This window comes from Xyrauchen texanus, chromosome 13 (genome assembly GCF_025860055.1).
Source record: "Xyrauchen texanus isolate HMW12.3.18 chromosome 13, RBS_HiC_50CHRs, whole genome shotgun sequence".
NCBI classification, from domain to species: Eukaryota; Metazoa; Chordata; class Actinopteri; order Cypriniformes; family Catostomidae; genus Xyrauchen; species Xyrauchen texanus.
This window is the reverse complement of record NC_068288.1, coordinates 20,881,346-20,901,202: the sequence shown is the minus strand read 5'-3', so window position 1 is coordinate 20,901,202 and position 19,857 is coordinate 20,881,346. Positions and strand designations below refer to the sequence as shown.

At 37.1% G+C, this 19,857-nt stretch overlaps 2 protein-coding genes across 2 annotated transcripts in view; one reads left to right on the top strand and one right to left on the bottom strand.

Moving 5' to 3' along the window:
- LOC127653849 (cilium assembly protein DZIP1L-like) overlaps nucleotides 1–211 on the bottom strand; it is a 41,491-nt gene extending 41,280 nt beyond the window's left edge. Inside the window, exon 1 of the mRNA XM_052140635.1 lies at nucleotides 81–211. The gene's annotated coding sequence lies outside the window, so the exon portion shown is untranslated. The remainder of the gene's footprint in view (nucleotides 1–80) is intronic.
- A 3,274-nt stretch (nucleotides 212–3,485) lies between these two features.
- Nucleotides 3,486–19,857, top strand: part of LOC127653854 (heparan sulfate 2-O-sulfotransferase 1-like) — a 123,265-nt gene continuing 106,893 nt past the window's right edge. Inside the window, exon 1 of the mRNA XM_052140643.1 lies at nucleotides 3,486–3,947. Within this exon, the coding sequence (XP_051996603.1) occupies nucleotides 3,824–3,947 (124 nt within the window). The 5' untranslated portion in view covers nucleotides 3,486–3,823. The remainder of the gene's footprint in view (nucleotides 3,948–19,857) is intronic.

The following is a 19,857-nucleotide window of genomic DNA, read 5'->3' as shown; positions in this document are numbered from 1 at the left end:
CACACACACACACGCTCACACACACAAAAGTTGAGTCAGCCCGTCGATAGAGTTTATCTGTAAAGATTTCAGACGCTTACCTCAGTTTCAATCCAAACAGATCAAAAGATTATTAATTAAAAGTAAGTAGCCTGGAACAATGCATGATGATAGTTTGATATAAAATATTGAAGTGAGAGATTAACAGCTGGTGACTATTGCTGACGGGCGGGGCTAAGTGGGAAGCGCAACCTGTTGCCACGGAGACCACTGACTCAATACCTCATGTGCCAAAGAATATTTGCAGAGCAGATGAGACATTTTCAGGAAACTGAGGTGTGTCTTTATGTTTATAAATTTACAATAAAAATGTAAACATAGATAGCATAATTTAAACAAACTATTGAAAGATGTGTTGGGTTATATTTGACATTTTAAAATCATATTTTCTTTTCGAAGAGAAAGTGGTTGGAGAGAGGACAGAGAAATCATTTTTAAACCTAGATTGATCATTAAATGAGAAGTAGTATACTTCCACTCCACTATTGGTCATAGCTGTACAAACTGTACAAACTCCCTCTAATGCATCGTTTTAATGCACCAAATACTAGTGCTTACACATTTTTAAATATTTAAACTCAATAAATCTACAAAAATCATATTACAATAATTTGTTCTATGTATGTAGCCTACTGTGTTGCAGAATGGCAGTTTTCTGGAAATTCATGAATTTTCTTGTGTATAATGTCTTTGTTTATCTAAGTATGTCTTCTGTATTTGTGTGTTAATTAATTTAATCAGATGAGAGATGTTTAAACTAAGATCTTAGGGTTTTGTAGTTGCTGTTGATTCAGCTACTCTATTTAACTTAAAATGTGTTTAGTGTAGGCTAGGCTACATCGCTGCCATTCAGCGAACGGTTTGTATCACAGATAAAATGCGACCACTTACAATTAAAATAATCTATCTATCAAAATACGCTGTAATAAATCTCTTGCCTCACACTTTTTTTCAATCCTGAAAAGTGAGGTTATCATCAGCCTCACTTTCTTAGCTGCCACACAAACATGTAAATGAACACAAGATGGAGCCACTGTAAAAGACACGTGTGGGATGGTTGCAGAAATCCAGCTTCGTTTTTGGCTATTTAATGACTTTTCAGCATTCATTTAAAAAGCTAAATAATTATGAAAAACAACCATATAAACATATATAATCGTGTATAGAATAGCAATATAAATAGGCTTATCATCTTTTAAGGAGGAAACACTTTTTGTTGTTGATAATAGCATCAGTGCAGATACAGAATGTTGTTAATGAGAGAGTGCAACAAAAATTCATCTTCCAAACCATGTCTTTACACAAATACACTTTGATAAACCTATAATAATGATATACCTATGTCATTCACCCGTGCATGTTCACGTCATATCCGTACACAGAGAAAATAAGCTCCGGCTTCTGTAACTCAGCTATGGTGTGGGAGTATGAAGCATGAAGCTGAAAGTTTGTTGTCACAATGCAAACTGCAAACCTCCGGGGAATCACTGGTTGTAAAAACAGAAACTCTGAACAAAGCGGAGTCTACAAGCAAAAATGGAAACCGACAGAGTCCGTAATGAAACCTGAATCAACATCGGCTTGGCTTTTCAGAGGTGGCAACAACTGAGTTATTTTGAGGGGACAGCAAATTTACACGGTTATACAAGCCATACACTCACTACTTTACTTTGTAGCAAAGTGTCATTTCTTCAGTGTTGTCACATGAAAAGATATAATCAAATATTTACAAAAATGTGAGGGGTGTACTCACTTTTGTGAGATACTGTGTAAAAATCTCATATTTATTTTTATCTTTTAATGGTTATAATGCACCATAGGTTATTAAATATTTATGTTAAGATCTGCTTAGATTTTCATTCTCATTGTCAATCTCACTGCGGTGATTTATTGCCATTGAATCCTCTAATACCTCATCTAAAAGCTATAAATAACAAAGTTAGATGCACATGCTGTGCAAACAAATTTACACCTTTCAGATAATATGAAAGAACAAATGGGCCTAATAATGATGTTGTTTTATATCCTTCCTGCAAGTTCTGAAAATAGTAGGCTAAGGACATACATGCCAAGCCTCTCTACTAGGACAGGCGTGAAGCTGTAATGTTATTTGTGATCATCTCATTCCTGTTTGTCTTTGTTGATGTACTTTGTATATTTTGTATACTGACATGTAAGTGGCCATTGACATGTAGTAGTTCTTTGATAATAAATACATAAATAAACGTTTGTATCCATCTCCAACGCGATAGAGGGCACCTTCCCCGCAGTCATGTTCCACTCGCCTCATTGAAGCCGCGGAGGAATAAAACCCAGAGGTTATTTAGCAGAGATGGGCCACTTCTATTAAAATGAATGGGAGAAATTGGAACGCTCAACCAAGGCTGTGTCTCTTTGGAAAGCTGCGTCCTCCTGAGGTAGCGTTTCTCGGCCGCATACGTCATCGAGACTGTCTCTTTTCATTAAATTGAGTAGGACACTTCGAATGCAGCTTTCGAATGCGACCTTCTTTCTCGGGAATTCGGAGGATGCATGAGGTGTATCCTTCATGGGCACTCACAAACCACTTTGAAACTTTACTTCAATGGAAATTTAAAAATAATAATAATACAAAAAATATCGCCAATTTGTCTAATTTGATTTTCAAATACAAGTCATTTTAATTCCCATGTTGACGTACCTCAGTAGATGGGTGCAGAGTATATAATTTGTATAATCATATTAATATATAATTAAAATAAAGTATTAGACTAAAATTACACCTGTAGCCTACAATCTATTTTCTTTTCTCTTTACATCATTATAACTCTCCTAAAATGTACCTCACACATTCCCTTCTAAAGGGACTTTGTTACTTAATCACTCCAAGTGCTTGCACTCTTAAAGAGAGACGTGCTGTCATAGCAAACATGTTATATTCTGTTTCCATTTGTCCTACGAAGGCCTTCTCGTTTAAACGAGATTTGTTTAAAGAGGGACGCTCGGTATACTGCAGCCTTCAAAGGACGCGTCCTACCTAGCACGCAGACTTCGAAATGAGACACGTCCCAAAGCGCCAAACGGACAACTGGCTCAGAGCATATATAAATCTCTATATATGGCTCTGAACTGGCTTAGAAAGGAAGTCCCGCCTTACAGTTGAAATAGCCAATCACCTTTTCGATTCAGACATAAGGCGTCAATCAACTCTATAACACGCATGCGTATTAGCTACACGAGTCGGGAAAATTGCGTTATTTAGCGTAATATGAGGTATATAATTCAAATGTATGATACCATTGTTGTCAGATTTCATTTATGATTTGAAATATGTTATTTGACCGTAATCTTGACCAACAGTTTTTAAGATTTTTGTCTTTCTCCATTCATGTAAATAGGAGCTGCACTGGCATGACTGGAAATAGCCCCCCCCCGAGAGCATCCCAAAGATGGCCGACAGTGGACTGACTTGCTAGAAAGACTTTAACAAACCTCTGTGTTCAATGACGCAAGAGAGCACAGTGGCCGATCGGAGCTGCAGTGATGTGCAACAACTAAAACCAAGAGTGAACAGTTCCGAGTTTTGACAAAATGCCACCTTCTTCAAACAGATGAGGAATAAGCGACCGAAATGCCCGGGTTTGCACTTATGCTGTCGGTTATCATTTTTTTTTTAACTTTGTGTTTTCCGCGCATTATCCAGATTATCTGTCCGTAGTCGAAATTACGACTCCAGTAACTGATTGATCCACGCTTCTCATTCATATTTCACGGTATGACATGTAGATAATCATCCGATACTTTGATGGGGCTCCTGAGGATCATGATGCCACCCAAGTTCCAGCTCCTGGCAGTTCTGGCGTTTGGAGTGGCGATGCTTTTTATTGAGAACCAGATTAAAAAGCTGGACGAGTCTCGGGCAAAATTGGGTAAGACACTGCAGCTGTATCTCAAATCTAGTGAGCTGCATATCGAGACCGCACATTTGGCAATCATATGCGGGTTCGATTGTAGCCACAATTTTTGGTCATCTATTGGAATGCGACTATGATGGCCAAAATTATGTCTATGTATTCAGCTCCTCGGGGTATTAGACAGCCTGCTACTGTTTCTCCTTGCACACTACATACAAGATATAACACACAAGGCTATTCCGTCGGACTTACAGAGAATATTTGCATTGCACTATCAACAATGACAAACAATATCAATTATTTTACTGATGCAGAAAATGATCGAAGAGATCAAGTATCCGCACGGGATATAATGCAATAGCTAAACTCTTACACTGATCCAATTTTACTCACCAAGCTGCCTTTGTTTATAATCATCTTATACACATTTTTGCGTATCTATATATGTTTATAGGTAGATAGGTAGATAGCTTATTGCTAGACTTATTCAACAAAAACGAAGTGTAGTAAAGATACAGTTAATTGCTCAAGCAAGATTTATCTTGTCCTTTCTTGTCTTATGTTCATGAACACTGTAGCTTCCTGAAGACTGACTCTTGTTAATCCTGACTCTAGACTGAGTTTTTGAACAGCTGAGTTTGCATCCACAGTGTCAAGATCATGCTGTCAGATTTCCCTCAAACATGTCAGATCATGCATTAAGCTTGCCAGGCAAATGTTTATGTGGCTGGTACCTGGGTTGAAATATTTACAGTGCGTATGTTCTAACTATTGACTATTAAAATGTATTAAATTATATGTATTAGTTATACACTCACCTAAAGGATTATTAGGAACACCTGTTCAATTTCTCATTAATGCAATTATCTAATCAACCAATCACATGGCAGTTGCTTCAATGCATTTAGGGTTGTGGTCCTGGTCAAGACAATCTCCTGAACTCCAAACTGAATGTCAGAATGGGAAAGAAAGGTGATTTAAGCAATTTTGAGCATGGCATGGTTGATGGTGCCAGACGGGCCGGTCTGAGTATTTCACAATCTGCTCAGTTACTGGGATTTTCACACACAACCATTTCTAGGGTTTACAAAGAATGGTGTGAAAAGGGAAAAATATCCAGTATGCGGCAGTCCTGTGGGCGAAAATGCCTTGTTGATGCTAGAGGTCAGAGGAGAATGGGCCGACTGATTCAAGCTGATAGAAGAGCAAATGTGCCTGAAATAACCACTCGTTACAACCGAGGTATGCAGCAAAGCATTTGTGAAGCCACAACACGCACAACCTTGAGGCGGATGGGCTACAACAGCAGAAGACCCCACCGGGTACCACTCATCTCCACTACAAATAGGAAAAAGAGGCTACAATTTGCAAGAGCTCACCAAAATTGGACAGTTGAAGACTGGAAAAATGTCGCCTGGTCTGATGAGTCTCGATTTCTGTTGAGACATTCAGATGGTAGAGTCAGAATTTGGCGTAAACAGAATGAGAACATGGATCCATCATGCCTTGTTACCACTGTGCAGGCTGGTGGTGGTGGTGTAATGGTGTGGGGGATGTTTTCTTGGCACACTTTAGGCCCCTTAGTGCCAATTGGGCATCGTTTAAATGCCACGGCCTACCTGAGCATTGTTTCTGACCATGTCCATCCCTTTATGGCCACCATGTACCCATCCTCTGATGGCTACTTCCAGCAGGATAATGCACCATGTCACAAAGCTCGAATCATTTCAAATTGGTTTCTTGAACATGACAATGAGTTCACTGTACTAAAATGGCCCCCACAGTCACCAGATCTCAACCCAATAGAGCATCTTTGGGATGTGGTGGAACGGGAGCTTCGTGCCCTGGATGTGCATCCCACAAATCTCCATCAACTGCAAGATGCTATCCTATCAATATGGGCCAACATTTCTAAAGAATGCTTTCAGCACCTTGTTGAATCAATGCCACGTAGAATTAAGGCAGTTCTGAAGGCGAAAGGGGGTCAAACACAGTATTAGTATGGTGTTCCTAATAATCCTTTAGGTGAGTGTATATGTGGCTCATATAATTTTTCCCCACATTGCTGTAGTTTTAAAAGGCTGTTAATGTTGTAGGCCTCGCTGTTTCTTTAATGGCACAAATAATAATGCATCTGCATACAAGCCACATACCTTCTGGTGCAGTAGATAGTGCATTGCATGAATCTGTCGTGTTTAATCACACACATCATTCAATGACCCATGAGAAAGGTTGTCGGCAACACAGGTGCATCCAACACATTAGTGCTGAAATGGGTCCGTTTGTTTAGTCTGATACTAAAACGATGGCTAGAAAATGGGTAGAAGTTTAGTTAGAGGGCAAGTTGAAATCATTGAGTATTTACTTGAGTGGAAAACCTTTTTAAGCTGTTTGTTTTCCTGTAACAGAAGAATAACAGTGCTGCAACATAAAATATATGAATGCGTTTCATAAGACTACTCAATTCAGCTGTTGGTTGATACACATATTTAATTTGTCGTCAAGCTCTAATGCCTTGCAAATGAACTGCAGGAATTTGTGATATTTTATTGAGTAGGCTATAAGCATTAAGCCTGGTGCACACTGAAGCAGTGCGTCATGGCAACTTTCACAGCAAAGAACGCTTGTGCTTTTACACCAGCAGCATTTTTGCTGCAGAAACTGCTGCTGCTCTATAGAAAATAAAGTTATAAAATGGTTGTCAGGAGTGAGCTAATGAAAAGTCTCACAAAGTTGATCATCATGAAATCTTATTTACATGATGCTGGTGTAGTCTAATGCAGTCTTGTAGATTTCTGTCATGTAGTGACAGTCAACACAATAAAGTCAGCTCATTCCAAACATCATTCAGTGGAATGGGGAGTGGGGAGGACGATGAGCCTGAATGCTGTTTTGCAGCAGAAGATGGTTTGATCACTCAGTTTGGCTCGATCACTCTTTATAATATTGCTTAATAATATAGTCAGAAATAAGTAATTCTGCACAACCATTAAATAGAGATATCTAATTGTGGAAACACCAGCCAAACTTTTGTAGAGCCCATATTATGCTAATTTACATGTTCATAATTTTATTTGGGGGTTTGCTAGAATAGGTTTATATGCTTTAATGTTAAAAAAAAAATAATTTTCACACTGTACGTTTCTTATCCCGCTCTTCATCCTCTGGCTCAGATGCTCTGATTTAACTCCTGTCTCTTTAAATCCCCCCTTTCTGAAAAGCCCATATGGCAGGGCGGAGGGTGGGGCCGGGTTGTGACTATACACATCAGATAAGCCTCCAAGGGGGATAAAGGCCAATGGCAGACTGTGGTGCGATGAGAGAGAGATCGTTTATGGACATGTCCGTCATGTATGTGTTTTGTCTTTTGTTTCAGTTTATCATTAAAACTATTATATATATTGCCAAACCGGTTCTCGTCGCCTCCTTTCCATCACCTTGGATAATCTACCAGGTTTCGGCACCAGTGTAACGTAGTTCGATGGAAAAGAGGAGGCGAGAACCGGCTAACTGTGGTAACTGTGGCTTCAGTTTTTGCCATACCAGCTCTAGACCGAGTCCAGTAATGAAATTTGGAAGAACAAGCTGATTGACCTTCGCAATCACGACTTGAGTAGCTTTCTTACAAGTACACTGTTGATTATTGTGAACCTAACAAAGCTCCAAGTAAAAGACACGTATTGCATCTAAGTTAGTCATCTTTTGCTGTAATGGGTGTAGCCAAACTTTTCTCGACTGAGATATGAATAGAAAACAGAGGCTTACTCCTGTTTAGTGAGCAAGTTAGCTGTGGACTATCGTGGATAGCGGCCTAACATTACAGCTTGTAATTATATAATTAAATAAGACTCGTGAGATCAAGTATTTTGTTACACAGTTTTAGGTAAAGGCCGGCACACAGCTGAATAGTAAACCCTTACCAAAACAATAACATTACATAGCAAGTTAGACGAGCACCACCGTGGATTGCAGACATAAAATTACCGTTTGTACAAATAAATCCATCGCCACACTTGATCACTATTCATGATGGTAAGAACAACAAACAATCTGCATAATACTACACAATTGTAGGAAAAAGTGAGCCTGCAGCTGATCAACAAATCTATTTCAACACAATAATATTAGCTAGCAGGTTAGCAGAGGCCTACAGCTGAGTACTGGGTGTACACCATAGCTGCAACACAAAACTTAGCATTTGAACTCTCGGTAGCAGATAAATCCACAAATAATCAAGCATACTTACTAGGGTTGGGTGATGTCCCCTAAATTGGCAGTTGACGATGTTGACAGTAAAACATCGCGATGGACGATGATATCGTCGGTGGGGCGGGGTTATATAATTTCATATAATTTTAAAAAATTATATGAAAAATTATAATTTCTTTATTTTACTAACCCAACTAATGACTCGTCGGCGCTTTATCAGTAGGTTGCACAACACGTGAAGCATTTTTTTTTTTAGCTTTCACTTAAGAAGAGTTGTGCACTATTTATTTTAATATATCTCTTTACACAAATACTATTTTCCACTTAAAAACTATAATTTCGTTATTTTACTCACTGATGAGCAAAAGGTCGAGGCAGAAATGACCATGTACCTGCAGGAAATGGCCATTGATGGGGAAGAGGACCCGCTGACTTGGTGGAAAAGCGAGCGACAAAAGGTTTCCGTTCATGGCAAGATTAGCACGGAAATATCTGTGCATATGTGCTACCAGTACTCCATCAGAACGGGTCTTCAGCACAGCGGGTAGTGTAGTTACTCCAATCCGCAGCTTATTAAAACCAGATAAAGTGAATATGTTGGTATTTCTGGCCAGAAACATCGAAATTTAAACATGGTCTATGGTGAAAGTTATTAGACTTCTTTACGCATTTTTCAGCCATCCGTTCTGGAGCTATTCGATTTTGCATATTATTTTTTAAACGTTCATTTGTGTAGTTCATATGACCACTTTACAATATTTCAATAACATAATTAATTTTGTAGCCTGTGCTGAAGTTAATTGTGCTGCTAATTATAAGTGAAATGTTAATGCCGAGTTTCGGTCTGAGTGTTGTTCCGTTTTCTTGTTCTTTATTTGTTGTTCTTCTATGTTTTAATAAATGTGTGTTATTCATATTCACCTTGTTTCTTTCATTTGATTTGACATTATGGATTTATGGCCAAGGAAATTTTTCTTTAAAAGTATTAACCAGACAAAAGTTATTTGACGTTCAGCTGGTCTGGGTTTATCTTAAACTGCCGCTTCAGTGTATACAAGAGCTATGTGACAATGAGCAAGATTTTCTGAGACACTACAACTACTAATAATTAATTAATAAAGGCTATTTTCTTGTAGCCTACAACATAAAATATTTTAATCTAAATGTACAGTGTAAGACATGTAAAAAAGACAAGAAGCTAACAATGTCAAGATCAATATTTGTGTAGCCTGCCTGATCACGGTATTTTCACAGACTATCACGTCACGTCTCTGGCATATACTACAGTATTTAAAATAGCATATATGCATTAGTTATATTCTCAATTTAATTTACAGAGCAATCCCTGCAAAGTTTTTAGGTTAAATATAGAAGAGACTAGGATTAGTGAGTCACACTAGCAAGACTCGCAAAAGGGGGGTGGCATCAAAATGGTGGCTCTACATCGTGATGTTGGTCAGCCATCACGATGGACGATGATATCGTCCATCGGCACAATCCTAATACTTACAGGCTGTGATCCTGAAGAGTCAGATTGTCCCAACAAAGTGGGAACTGCACCATCTTTCAGGAGTAACCGTCTTGAAAATCCGGCATTGGTTGTGGTTGTATTGCTAAAGAATGAAAATAAATTTTAACCCCTGAATCTTCAATTTGTCTGCCTTAGGAAGTCCAAACAAAGGTTTTGTTTTTGCAGTGAAGAAAACAGCGTCTTCTCGACATGGCGACAATAAGAACCCAACTCATCCCTGCCTTTGCTATAATTAATTTTGTTTGAGGGCGGGCCAAAGTAATTCTTAGGCGGGCATTATGCAAATGTGTTGCATAGTGACATAGATACTTTACAGAAGAAATGGCTGTACTGCAATCCAGCCGTTTCGTGTAGTTCTTGAGCAGTGTTGTCTGTGGGAGAGAATAACTCCCTTTTGCATGGACTTTGTGCTTTGAAAATTTGCAGACCTTTTACATACACAGAGAGCTAAGTTACAAACTAAAGGAAAGGTAAAATCCCAAAAAGCATAATAGGCCCTCTTTAAGTGTTGAATACTTTCCTCATAAAAAGTATGCACTTCCAAAAATATTCAAGAACTTACCATCTGCAACAACAGATGAGGTAAACAAATTCCACGCTTTAACCTTTGTTATTGCACTGTATTAGAATACTTATTGCATTAGGGCTGTCAATTAATTAAAACTTTCAGATTAATAAAAAATTCTGCTGATTAATAAATCAAATTAATCACATATAAATGTTTGCAGAGAAAAGCCCCAAATAAACATAATGATAAAATAATTATAATTACATTAAAATAATAATAAATATATTATATAAAATACATAAAAGTACAATTATTCAGATTATTAAAATACATAACATTATTGTGGCTGTCGATAAAGCATTGATTCGATAATATAGAAAGTGGCTTTAGAAGTCAACATATTGTTCACGCTTTATTTCTGTTTCATTGAACATAAGTCTATCATTAGCCTACAGTCCACATTAATCCATTTTGCTATTAAATTCGTCAATGTGTCTGAGGTAGACTTATATACACATGCGTTAGACGGATGCTGTTCTCACTTAGGTTGCATCATGTCATAAACACAGCATTTTTAGGAAACTGTGTCAAGTTAAATGTAGTTTAAAACTTAGAAAAACCCATCTCAAGACCCTTGCTTTAGGAGTTGTGATACATCCAAATGTGTTTGAATGCAACAACATGTTATGTCTGCTGTTGGTAAAGTGTGGCTTGTTGTTGGTAGAGCTGCACATTGCCTGTACAACTGGAGTTGAGCTTTCACCCTCTTCTGATTGGGACTCGTCAGAAAGCTGGTATTACAAGCTTGAATTCCTCTGATGTTAGGAAATCGCACTGCAGCCTTAATAAATATATTATGGAATCTCATCAAAGCAAAAAAAAACCTGATGAGGGGCAGCAATTACGTATGGTGACATCAACACACACACACTCCTTGAAAATCAATAAATTAAGAAACATGCCACTCTCTGTAACCAGTGCAAATTATGCTTCCATATTTAGCATTGAGCTCAGATTTTGCATTATGGATGAGGAAATATTAATCAAAAGTCCTAGTGGAGAGTTAATTAAATTGAAAGAAATGCCGCCATTCTATACCTGTAATTTACACTTGAGGCTTAGGATGACAGGACTGACAGAGGAGTGAAATCTGGTTTGTCCTGTGCAGGCTTTGAATTTATTGACTCTGCACTATGCTTATTTGATTGTCCCGCATGACATGGTTCATTAGAAAATGTGAACACCCTTAGCTTTGCCTACCACTCTACTAAGTTACAAGCATCACTGTCAAACTATAAATCTGGTGTTCAGCTGCTGCCAACAGAGCTCTTATTGGGTTTGCTCTTGTGCCATAGATTATATTCAGTTTATTCTCATTCAGCCAGTGCAGCACCAAACACCTAAAGAGAAGTAAGCAGAAGCCTGCATGCAAATTGACAAAGTGTTGCACATAGATTTCTCTCGATTCTACTGGCAAAGAGATGAATTAGCAGAAAGTTTTTATCAATATGATGATATGCCATGTAATCACTTTGACATGCTGTTCAAGTAGTTTGCCTCATGGGAAATGTATTTGGAGTCAAAAACAAATGCAAAGCAGACATGTTACTTAATAACTAGGGATGGAATGATATGGTTATCTCACAATTCGGTTCGATATATATGAGGTTTACAATTTGATATCTCGATTTGAAATGATAACACTTAAATTACGAAGTATGGCAGAAATTGTTTTTATTTTTTTAAAATGTTTGTGTAAAATGCACATTATAATTGCTTATCAAAATAATCTTTAATACACAATATTAATCTTCAAAAATGACCTTTCTCTATAAGAAAAGATTAACAAACAAACAAATAAGATTAAAAACATTGTTGGCTACATTCAGGCTGATCAGCTGCAGAACAAGCAATATAACTGAAAAAAAACCTGTCCTGAAAATGTAAGTTTATATATATATATAAGATATTCTTAAGTATCAGTAAACCTGCTCTTCTGGAAAATGTGCAAGTTTGTGTTTAACTTATTTGCTCTGAAACTCTATGAAGGCTTTGAATTTTTAGGACACCGTTATTTCAGAATGACCAGGGCAACAATTCAGTTGTGATGATTGGTCCACTGGTTTGTCCAGTTATGAATGAATTATTCAGTCACATGATTTTTTTTTAAGCACATTTGTAATCCTGTTAAATTCAATAGGAGTTTATTCTGTAAATGTTTTTTAAAAATGATGGGGGTAAAATATACTTTATTAAATATCACAGGGTTTTCCTGGGGAAAAGCCAGGTTTGGAAATTCATAGGTTAGGGAAACATTATAGATTAGCAAAAACCTATATTATCATTTGCATTAGGGCTAAAATGTTTAGTCGACATTATCGACATCATCGAAATACAAAATTGACGAGAACAATTTTCATTGTTGAACAGTTGTTTGATCTCATTTAACGTAACATGAAATCACAATAAACTGTAAATGACGCGTGAGAGCAGCAGTTCACGCCTGATGGAGGAAGAATTACACAGATCAGTCCAGATGCACTCTAAACTTTCAGTTTATTTTATGTAGATCCCAAAGTATTAGGGAATTATAAAAAAAAAAGAACATTCAGAAGCATACACCGTTGTGGAAAAAGCGGAGGTGGAGCTCTTAAAAGGAAACATCCCTGCGTTACATCTTAAATGCAGTTATATTTAATGCATTATAGCTTTATTAAAGTTCAAATAATACAGATCATGTAATAACTATAAACTCTGGCATTTCTCTGTGTGGTGTCAGTGCCTCTTCTATAAGTTGCACGAATGTCCCAATCTAAGGGGGAGAGATTGAAACTGCACCCGGCTGAGAGAGACTCTGCCTCGGGGACGCTTATCTCTCGAGCGCACACGCTTAATGCAGCTAGATTATAACTTCTTTAATCATAATATCTATATATATATATATACATGTCCATATGCATTTCTTATGAAGAAAAATGGCAAAATGCAGCTTTATTAATAAGAGAGCACTTTGCACATTAGGTTGGAAATAGTTTTTTATTCATTTTATTGTATGCTTGTTTATTTAGGTTTTATTTTTTAGTACTTGGTAAAAATTTTAATTAAAAGTTGAAGTCTTATATAAGTGTTCAAAAATACTTTAAGAATACATTGTTCAGTTTTGTTATAATTAAAACATAATATATTTTAATTAAAGTGTTGCTCAATGGCATATGTTTGTTCTTAGTTGTGCTGCTAATGTTTTGTAGACTTTGTTATTAAAAGAGTGTTGTTTAGTAATCTGTTTTTGTGTTTTGCTTTTGGTACAACACTATAATAATGTAGTTGCATATTATGTATACATTGAATATATGAGATATGTCTCTATGAATATCAGAAGGCAGACATCATATTGGGTTTGTTTCATAATATCAAAACTGATTACATATATTACAAAGATCTGAACATATAATAGAGTTACAGACTTAAAACCCTTTATTCCACATTTGCTTGCCTTTATATTTACCCTAATTCTTATGGTATTTGAAATGTCATAACCACAAGTAGCACCATTGCATTATAATACATTATACGTTTAGAATTAAGTCTCATTAATTCTCTCTGAGAGATCTTTAAAAATTAAATTTGTTACTATTTTAGTAAGGGTGATGTGTAGAAAACACTGTAGTTTAGTGCACGGAAGAGTGTTGTTGCTTTTTTCTTGTCAGTGGTGTTTATTATGTCGTCGTTGTCTAGCCATTGAGACAAGAAATAGATAATCACTTTTTATTTTATTTTTTGTGAAAGGAGTAGACAAGTTCACCCCAAAATTATAATTCTCTCATCTTTTTCTCACTTCACTTATGCTTATGTTTCCTAAGGTTAAAAATGAGGACATAATAATGCCGGCACACAAATGGAGATATTTTGATGGAGATATGATGTGAATATATCATTTCATACAATGCAAGTCAATGGGTTCAACACTTCCAAGCTCTAAAAAAGACTGGCAGTATAAAGTAATCAAAAAGACTTAATTGTCTTGTGAAGCAATAAGATCTGTTTTGCAATAATATCACTGTATTAGTTTTCTAATTCTAGTCATTGTTTTGTTTTACAGTTTAGTTATTAGCATTTTAATGCTCTTTATCTTAACAAATTCATACTGTTATAATAGTCTTTTTCACCTACAGTATCTCAAAAAAGTGAGTACACCCCTCACATTTTTGTAAATATTTGATTATATCTTTTCATGTGACAACACTGAAGAAATGACACTTTGCTACAAAGTAAAGTAGTGAGTGTACACCTTGTATAACAGTGTACATTTTCTGTCCCCTCAAAATAACTCAACACACAGCCATTAATGTCTAAACCGCTGGCAACAAAGGTGAGTACACCCCTAAGTGAAAATGTCCAAATTGGGCACAATTAGCCATTTTCCCTCCCCGGTTTCATGTGACTCATTAGTGTTACAAGGTCTCTGGTGTGAATGGGGAGCAGGTGTGTTAAATTTGGTGTCATCGCTCTCACACTCCCTCATACTGGTCACTGGAAGTTCAACATGGCACCTCATGGCAAAGACCTCTCTGAGGATCTGAAAAAAATTATTTTTGCTCAACATAAAGATGGCCTAGGCTATAAGAAGATTGCCAAGACCCTGACACTGAGCTGCAGCACGGTCCATACAGCGGTTTAACAGGACAGGTTCCACTCAGAACAGGCCTCACCATGGTCGACCAAAGAAGTTGAGTGTGCGTGATCAGCGTCATATCCAGAGGTTGTCTTTGGGAAATAGACATATGAGTGCTTCCAGCATTGTTGCAGAGCTTGAAGGGGTGGGGGGTCAGCCTGTCAGTGCTCAGACCATTCGCTGCACACTGCATCAAACTGGTCTGCATCGCTGTCGTCCCAGAAGGAAGCCTCTTTTAAAGTTGATGCACAAGAAAGCCCGCAAACAGTTTGCTGAAGACAAGCAGACTAAGGACATGGATTACTGGAACCATGTCCTGTGGTCTGATGAGACCAAGATAAACTTATTTGGTTAAGATAGTGTCAAGCGTTTGTGGCGGAAACCAGGTGAGGGGTACAAAGACAAGTGTGTCTTGCCTACAGTCAAGCATGTTGGTGGGAGTGTCATGGTCTGGGGCTGCATGAGTGCTGCCGGCACTGGGGAGCTACAGTTCATTGAGGGAACCATGAATGCCAACATGTACTGTGACATACTGAAGCAGAGCATGATCCCCTCCCTTCGGAGACTGAGCCGCAGGGTAGTATTCCAGCATGATAACGACCCCAAACACACCTCCAAGATGACCAATGCCTTGATAAAGAAGCTGAGGATGAAGGTGATGTACTTGCCAAGCATGTCTCTAGACCTAAACCCTATTGAGCATCTGTGGGGCATCCTCAAATGGAAGGTGGAGAAGCACAAGGTCTCTAACATCCACCAGCTCTGTGATGTCGTCATGGAGGAGTGGAAGAGGACTCCAGTGGCAACCTGTGAAGCTCTGGTGAACTCCATGCCCAAGAGGGTTAAAGCAGTGCTGGAAAATAATGGTTGCCACACAAAATATTGACACTTTGGGCCCAATTTGGACATTTTCACTTAGGGGTGTACTCACTTTTGTTGCCAGCAGTTTAGACATAATGGCTGTGTGTTGAGTTATTTTGAGGGGACAGAACATTTACACTGTTATACAAGCTGTGCACTCATTATACATTGTAGCAAAGTGTCATTTCTTCAGTGTTGTCAAATGAAAAGATATAATCAAATATTTACAAAAATGTGAGGGGTGTACTCACTTTTGTGAGATGCTGTATCTTTGTAACCATTTTGTTATAAATCATTTTGAAAGGCCTCTCTTTCTGTAGTGATCATGCCTAACTGGCAACCGACATGTAGATTAGATGTCCTTGTTAGCAGGTGATTCATTCCCATGTCAGTCACTGAAATCTCTTACAGGACTTGGGGACAAATTGTTACCCATATGCTCAGGGCTGAGTGGCTGATAGCAGAAATCTCTAAATTGTAGACCTTGCTCAGTCAGATGACATTAAATTGAGTGATTCATTCTGTTTGTCATCACTAAAGCACCTGTCAGCTGTTTGCCTTGTATTCATGTCATGCTCTGATAATTTAAAAGCAGACTCCATGTTGTTTGACTAGATACAGAACAGGTCTTACTGATGACGATGCAATATTTGTTTTGTCTGCTTTCCTGTTTTTGCATGTAAACAGACACTTAAGTTGCAGGCAAAACAGTTCCTTATGTGTTTCATTCCTTGTGATTTTTATTAGTTGTTGACCGATAGATATATCGTGACAAATCGGCCGATATTCTGACTTTTTAATTAGCGCATCAGTCAATAACTTTTCCCCTTTGGACGATTTGTAACTTGAGGGCACAGAGAATCACCTGATTTTATGTGAAATGACTAATGGTGCGTTCACATACAACGCGAAGCGAGTGTTTCGTGCAGTGTGATTACATACAAAGTTAATTCAAAGATGCGATTAGATGCGAATTTGTGCCGGGAGAATTTCATTTGGTTCTAAAATACATAGTCTTCTTACGATTTCCAGTTTCCTGAAAGCAGGATTTCTACAACATTTTTCCATTTCTAAGAAGTGTGTAAGTGTGTGTGTGTGTGTGTTTGGTTTTGGTGATTTATGAGGACATTTCTTTAGGTTATACTCTAGTAATTACGAGGGTATTATGATATAAATGTGACTTATGAGGACATCCCTAGTGTCCCATAATTCAAACATCTTAAAAAAACATATTAAACAATGTATTATTATTATTTATTTTTTTAAATGTTAAAAGGTTTCTGTAATGGTTTTGTTTAGGGTATAGAATAGATTGTTTGCACTGTATAAAAATAATTATATCTATGGAGAGTCCTCATAACGATAGGAGTACCAACATGTGTGTGTGTGTGTGTGTGTGTGTGTGTGTGTGTGTGTGTGTGTGTGTGTGTGTTCCAAAGTACAGGAAATCAGTTATATGCTGCTTTTTACATATTGCTTACAGGTATTGTCCAGGAAACCTTATACATACAGGGGTCAGTTCCATTTACCAGAGATTATACTGCAACCCACCGGCACTCCATTGCCATGGGAACTGTTAAATTGGTTTAGATATTACCTACACATTGTTCACCTGTCCACAAGCAATTACACATTTCTAAATGCCTTCCTGAGCCTGATATCACTGATATTCAAACCTGAGATTCTGCTTGTAAACTAGCCTCTTTTAGGGGTGTGTGGAATTACAAATTTCATGGACGTTTAAATGAACATTTGTCGACTAGTCTAAAAAGTAATATACCTTCAGAAAACAGTAATAATACAAAAATACATTATTTATGCAACCCATTTAAAATGCTTGATCTTGATTTCAAATCCGAAGCTAAATTCTGCTGAAAAGGGGCATTTATCTGCAACATAATCTCCTTTTATTATCATCTTTGAACATTAAATATAGAACATGACATGCATCCACCTTTAGCGAATATAGGTTTATTTATTGAAAACAATTGAATGAATAGTGCAGGACCAATAGAGCAACCCTAATAGCCTGTAATAAATTGAAAATTAAGAAAAATTACTTAAAATTAAAACAGTTTGGACATTGTTGAAAATAATTAACAGGTAAGCCTAATCTACGAAAGAGGAAAAAGAAAAGTTGCACATGTTTCACAACCTGCAGTCGTGCATCAGCAATTGATCTAATATGACAGCTGTTCGGTAAAGAACATTAACCAATAGGCCTAAATTTACAATGTAAAAAAAATAAAAATGGCTCTAGTATAGAAAACAAAATGGGCCTGTGATGTACAATAAACCTAATGTTTTCTTAACATTACATGCACACTAGTGCACATTTTAACCTGTTAAGCAGTTGACACCTCTTTGAAAGTTTTCATCTTAATCAGCAGATTTAAAAAAATTACATTGCTTGCCCAAAACAGTCATTTTCTAGGCTATTTACTCAAAAGCATATTTTTTCCTGGTCAAATTTGTGCAAAACCTGATGATTATGATATAATCATGATCCATCATGTACATTTTCAAAGAGCATCTTGTGAAAGTGCTTTATTGAAGAAAACCAGTCCTTATGTACAAAATTGTTAACACAGTTTGTCAAAATCTGCTGATTTGATTATTGATCAAGAAATTGTGTGGAATCTTAAATATTTCTTAAATAATGTCATACATTTTTCAAAATCATGCAGAGGGGTTATCACCAGCATGCAAGCAACAGAGAGAGAGTAGCAGGCTTTTCTATTTATATGACGTTTTTCACACCTGACCTGCATTCCAGTCTACATCTTGATGTAATCCTTCCTCATGATCACGCAGCATGTATTTATCAGCTGAATGGGAGGCTAAACACTATCAAAGTGTGACGAGACTCATGCTGTTTGCAAGCCATTCGCGCATCACAAGCTGATCAACTATTTAGCTTTTATCGGTGAATTGCACCTGAACTTGTTTTTCAGCTTTTCAGAATAGCTTCTTTTAGCCACTGTAATCTCCTTTGTCAGTCTCCTTTTGGCCTGATTGTACAATATTTTATCTCCACCTCTGTAAGCATCCTCTTTGGCCTGCTCGTTCCTCAAATTAATTTGAACGAGAAAATGAGAGGAGATTATGAATGAAAAAGTGCGTCCTCTAAGGTGTGGTATTGGTTTGGCCTTAGAAAATGCAGTGTCGAACAGAACCACAATTTGCAAGGTTTGTATTGTGTACATCCTGTTGTTATTGAAGTTACTTAGAATTGGATAGTAACTTTTAGTGACCAGCTCTATTTAGAATTACGCAAATGTGCAATTAGTGAATCCAGAGCACTGTGTATATATAATGTACAAACCTAATTAGCCTCGCACATGCTTTGAGTATGTGTAATACACTACAGAGAACAAACAATAAGCGCAGGGAGCAGCACATGCAGACTATTTAGAATTTCTTTAATTGAATTACAGCCCTAGTGTTTTCTATTTGCACTATGTCATATCATGATTTCGATTTTGATTAATCGTTCAGCCCTATAATCTGTACTGTTGTACTTTTAAAAGATGGCATAGAAAAATATATTATTTTAATTGAATTTTAGTTTTTTTAAATACAATATTAAGGCATGGTATTATCTGCTTCCAATATTTACCTAATAAGGCAGATGCAGATAATTTAAAAACAAAACTACTCTGGCCATCACCAATGTGATCACCAATAAATTGAGCATTCCTTTTCTTTTGAAAACTAAATGGTAAATTATGTCTGCTGAATCCAGTGCAACAAGATCTGTACATGCACCTTAGTGTGTAAATCTGAATATACTGTATCTCTGGCCAGACACACTGTCATCCAATCATTTGCCTGTCCAAATGCTGCATAAGAGTTTTTCCATGCCCTAATTCTGCAATTACAAGTTCACATGCTGTTCTATTATAGATGTCAGTTTGCCTTGCACACTGTCTGGTTATTGTATTTTATTTTTTTAGATTGTTGTCATCTGTAACACTTACATCCTTAGGGACATTCCAACTGTTATATGCAATGTTAACTGATGTTTAGCTACAAGGAGAATTAAGAGATTCAGAAGCGTAATCTTATTATTGCCCTTGATTAAAAGAAAGGGGAACTCAGTTGGAGTTGACAATGGTCTTTCCAGGCACTGTGGTCTTTTGCT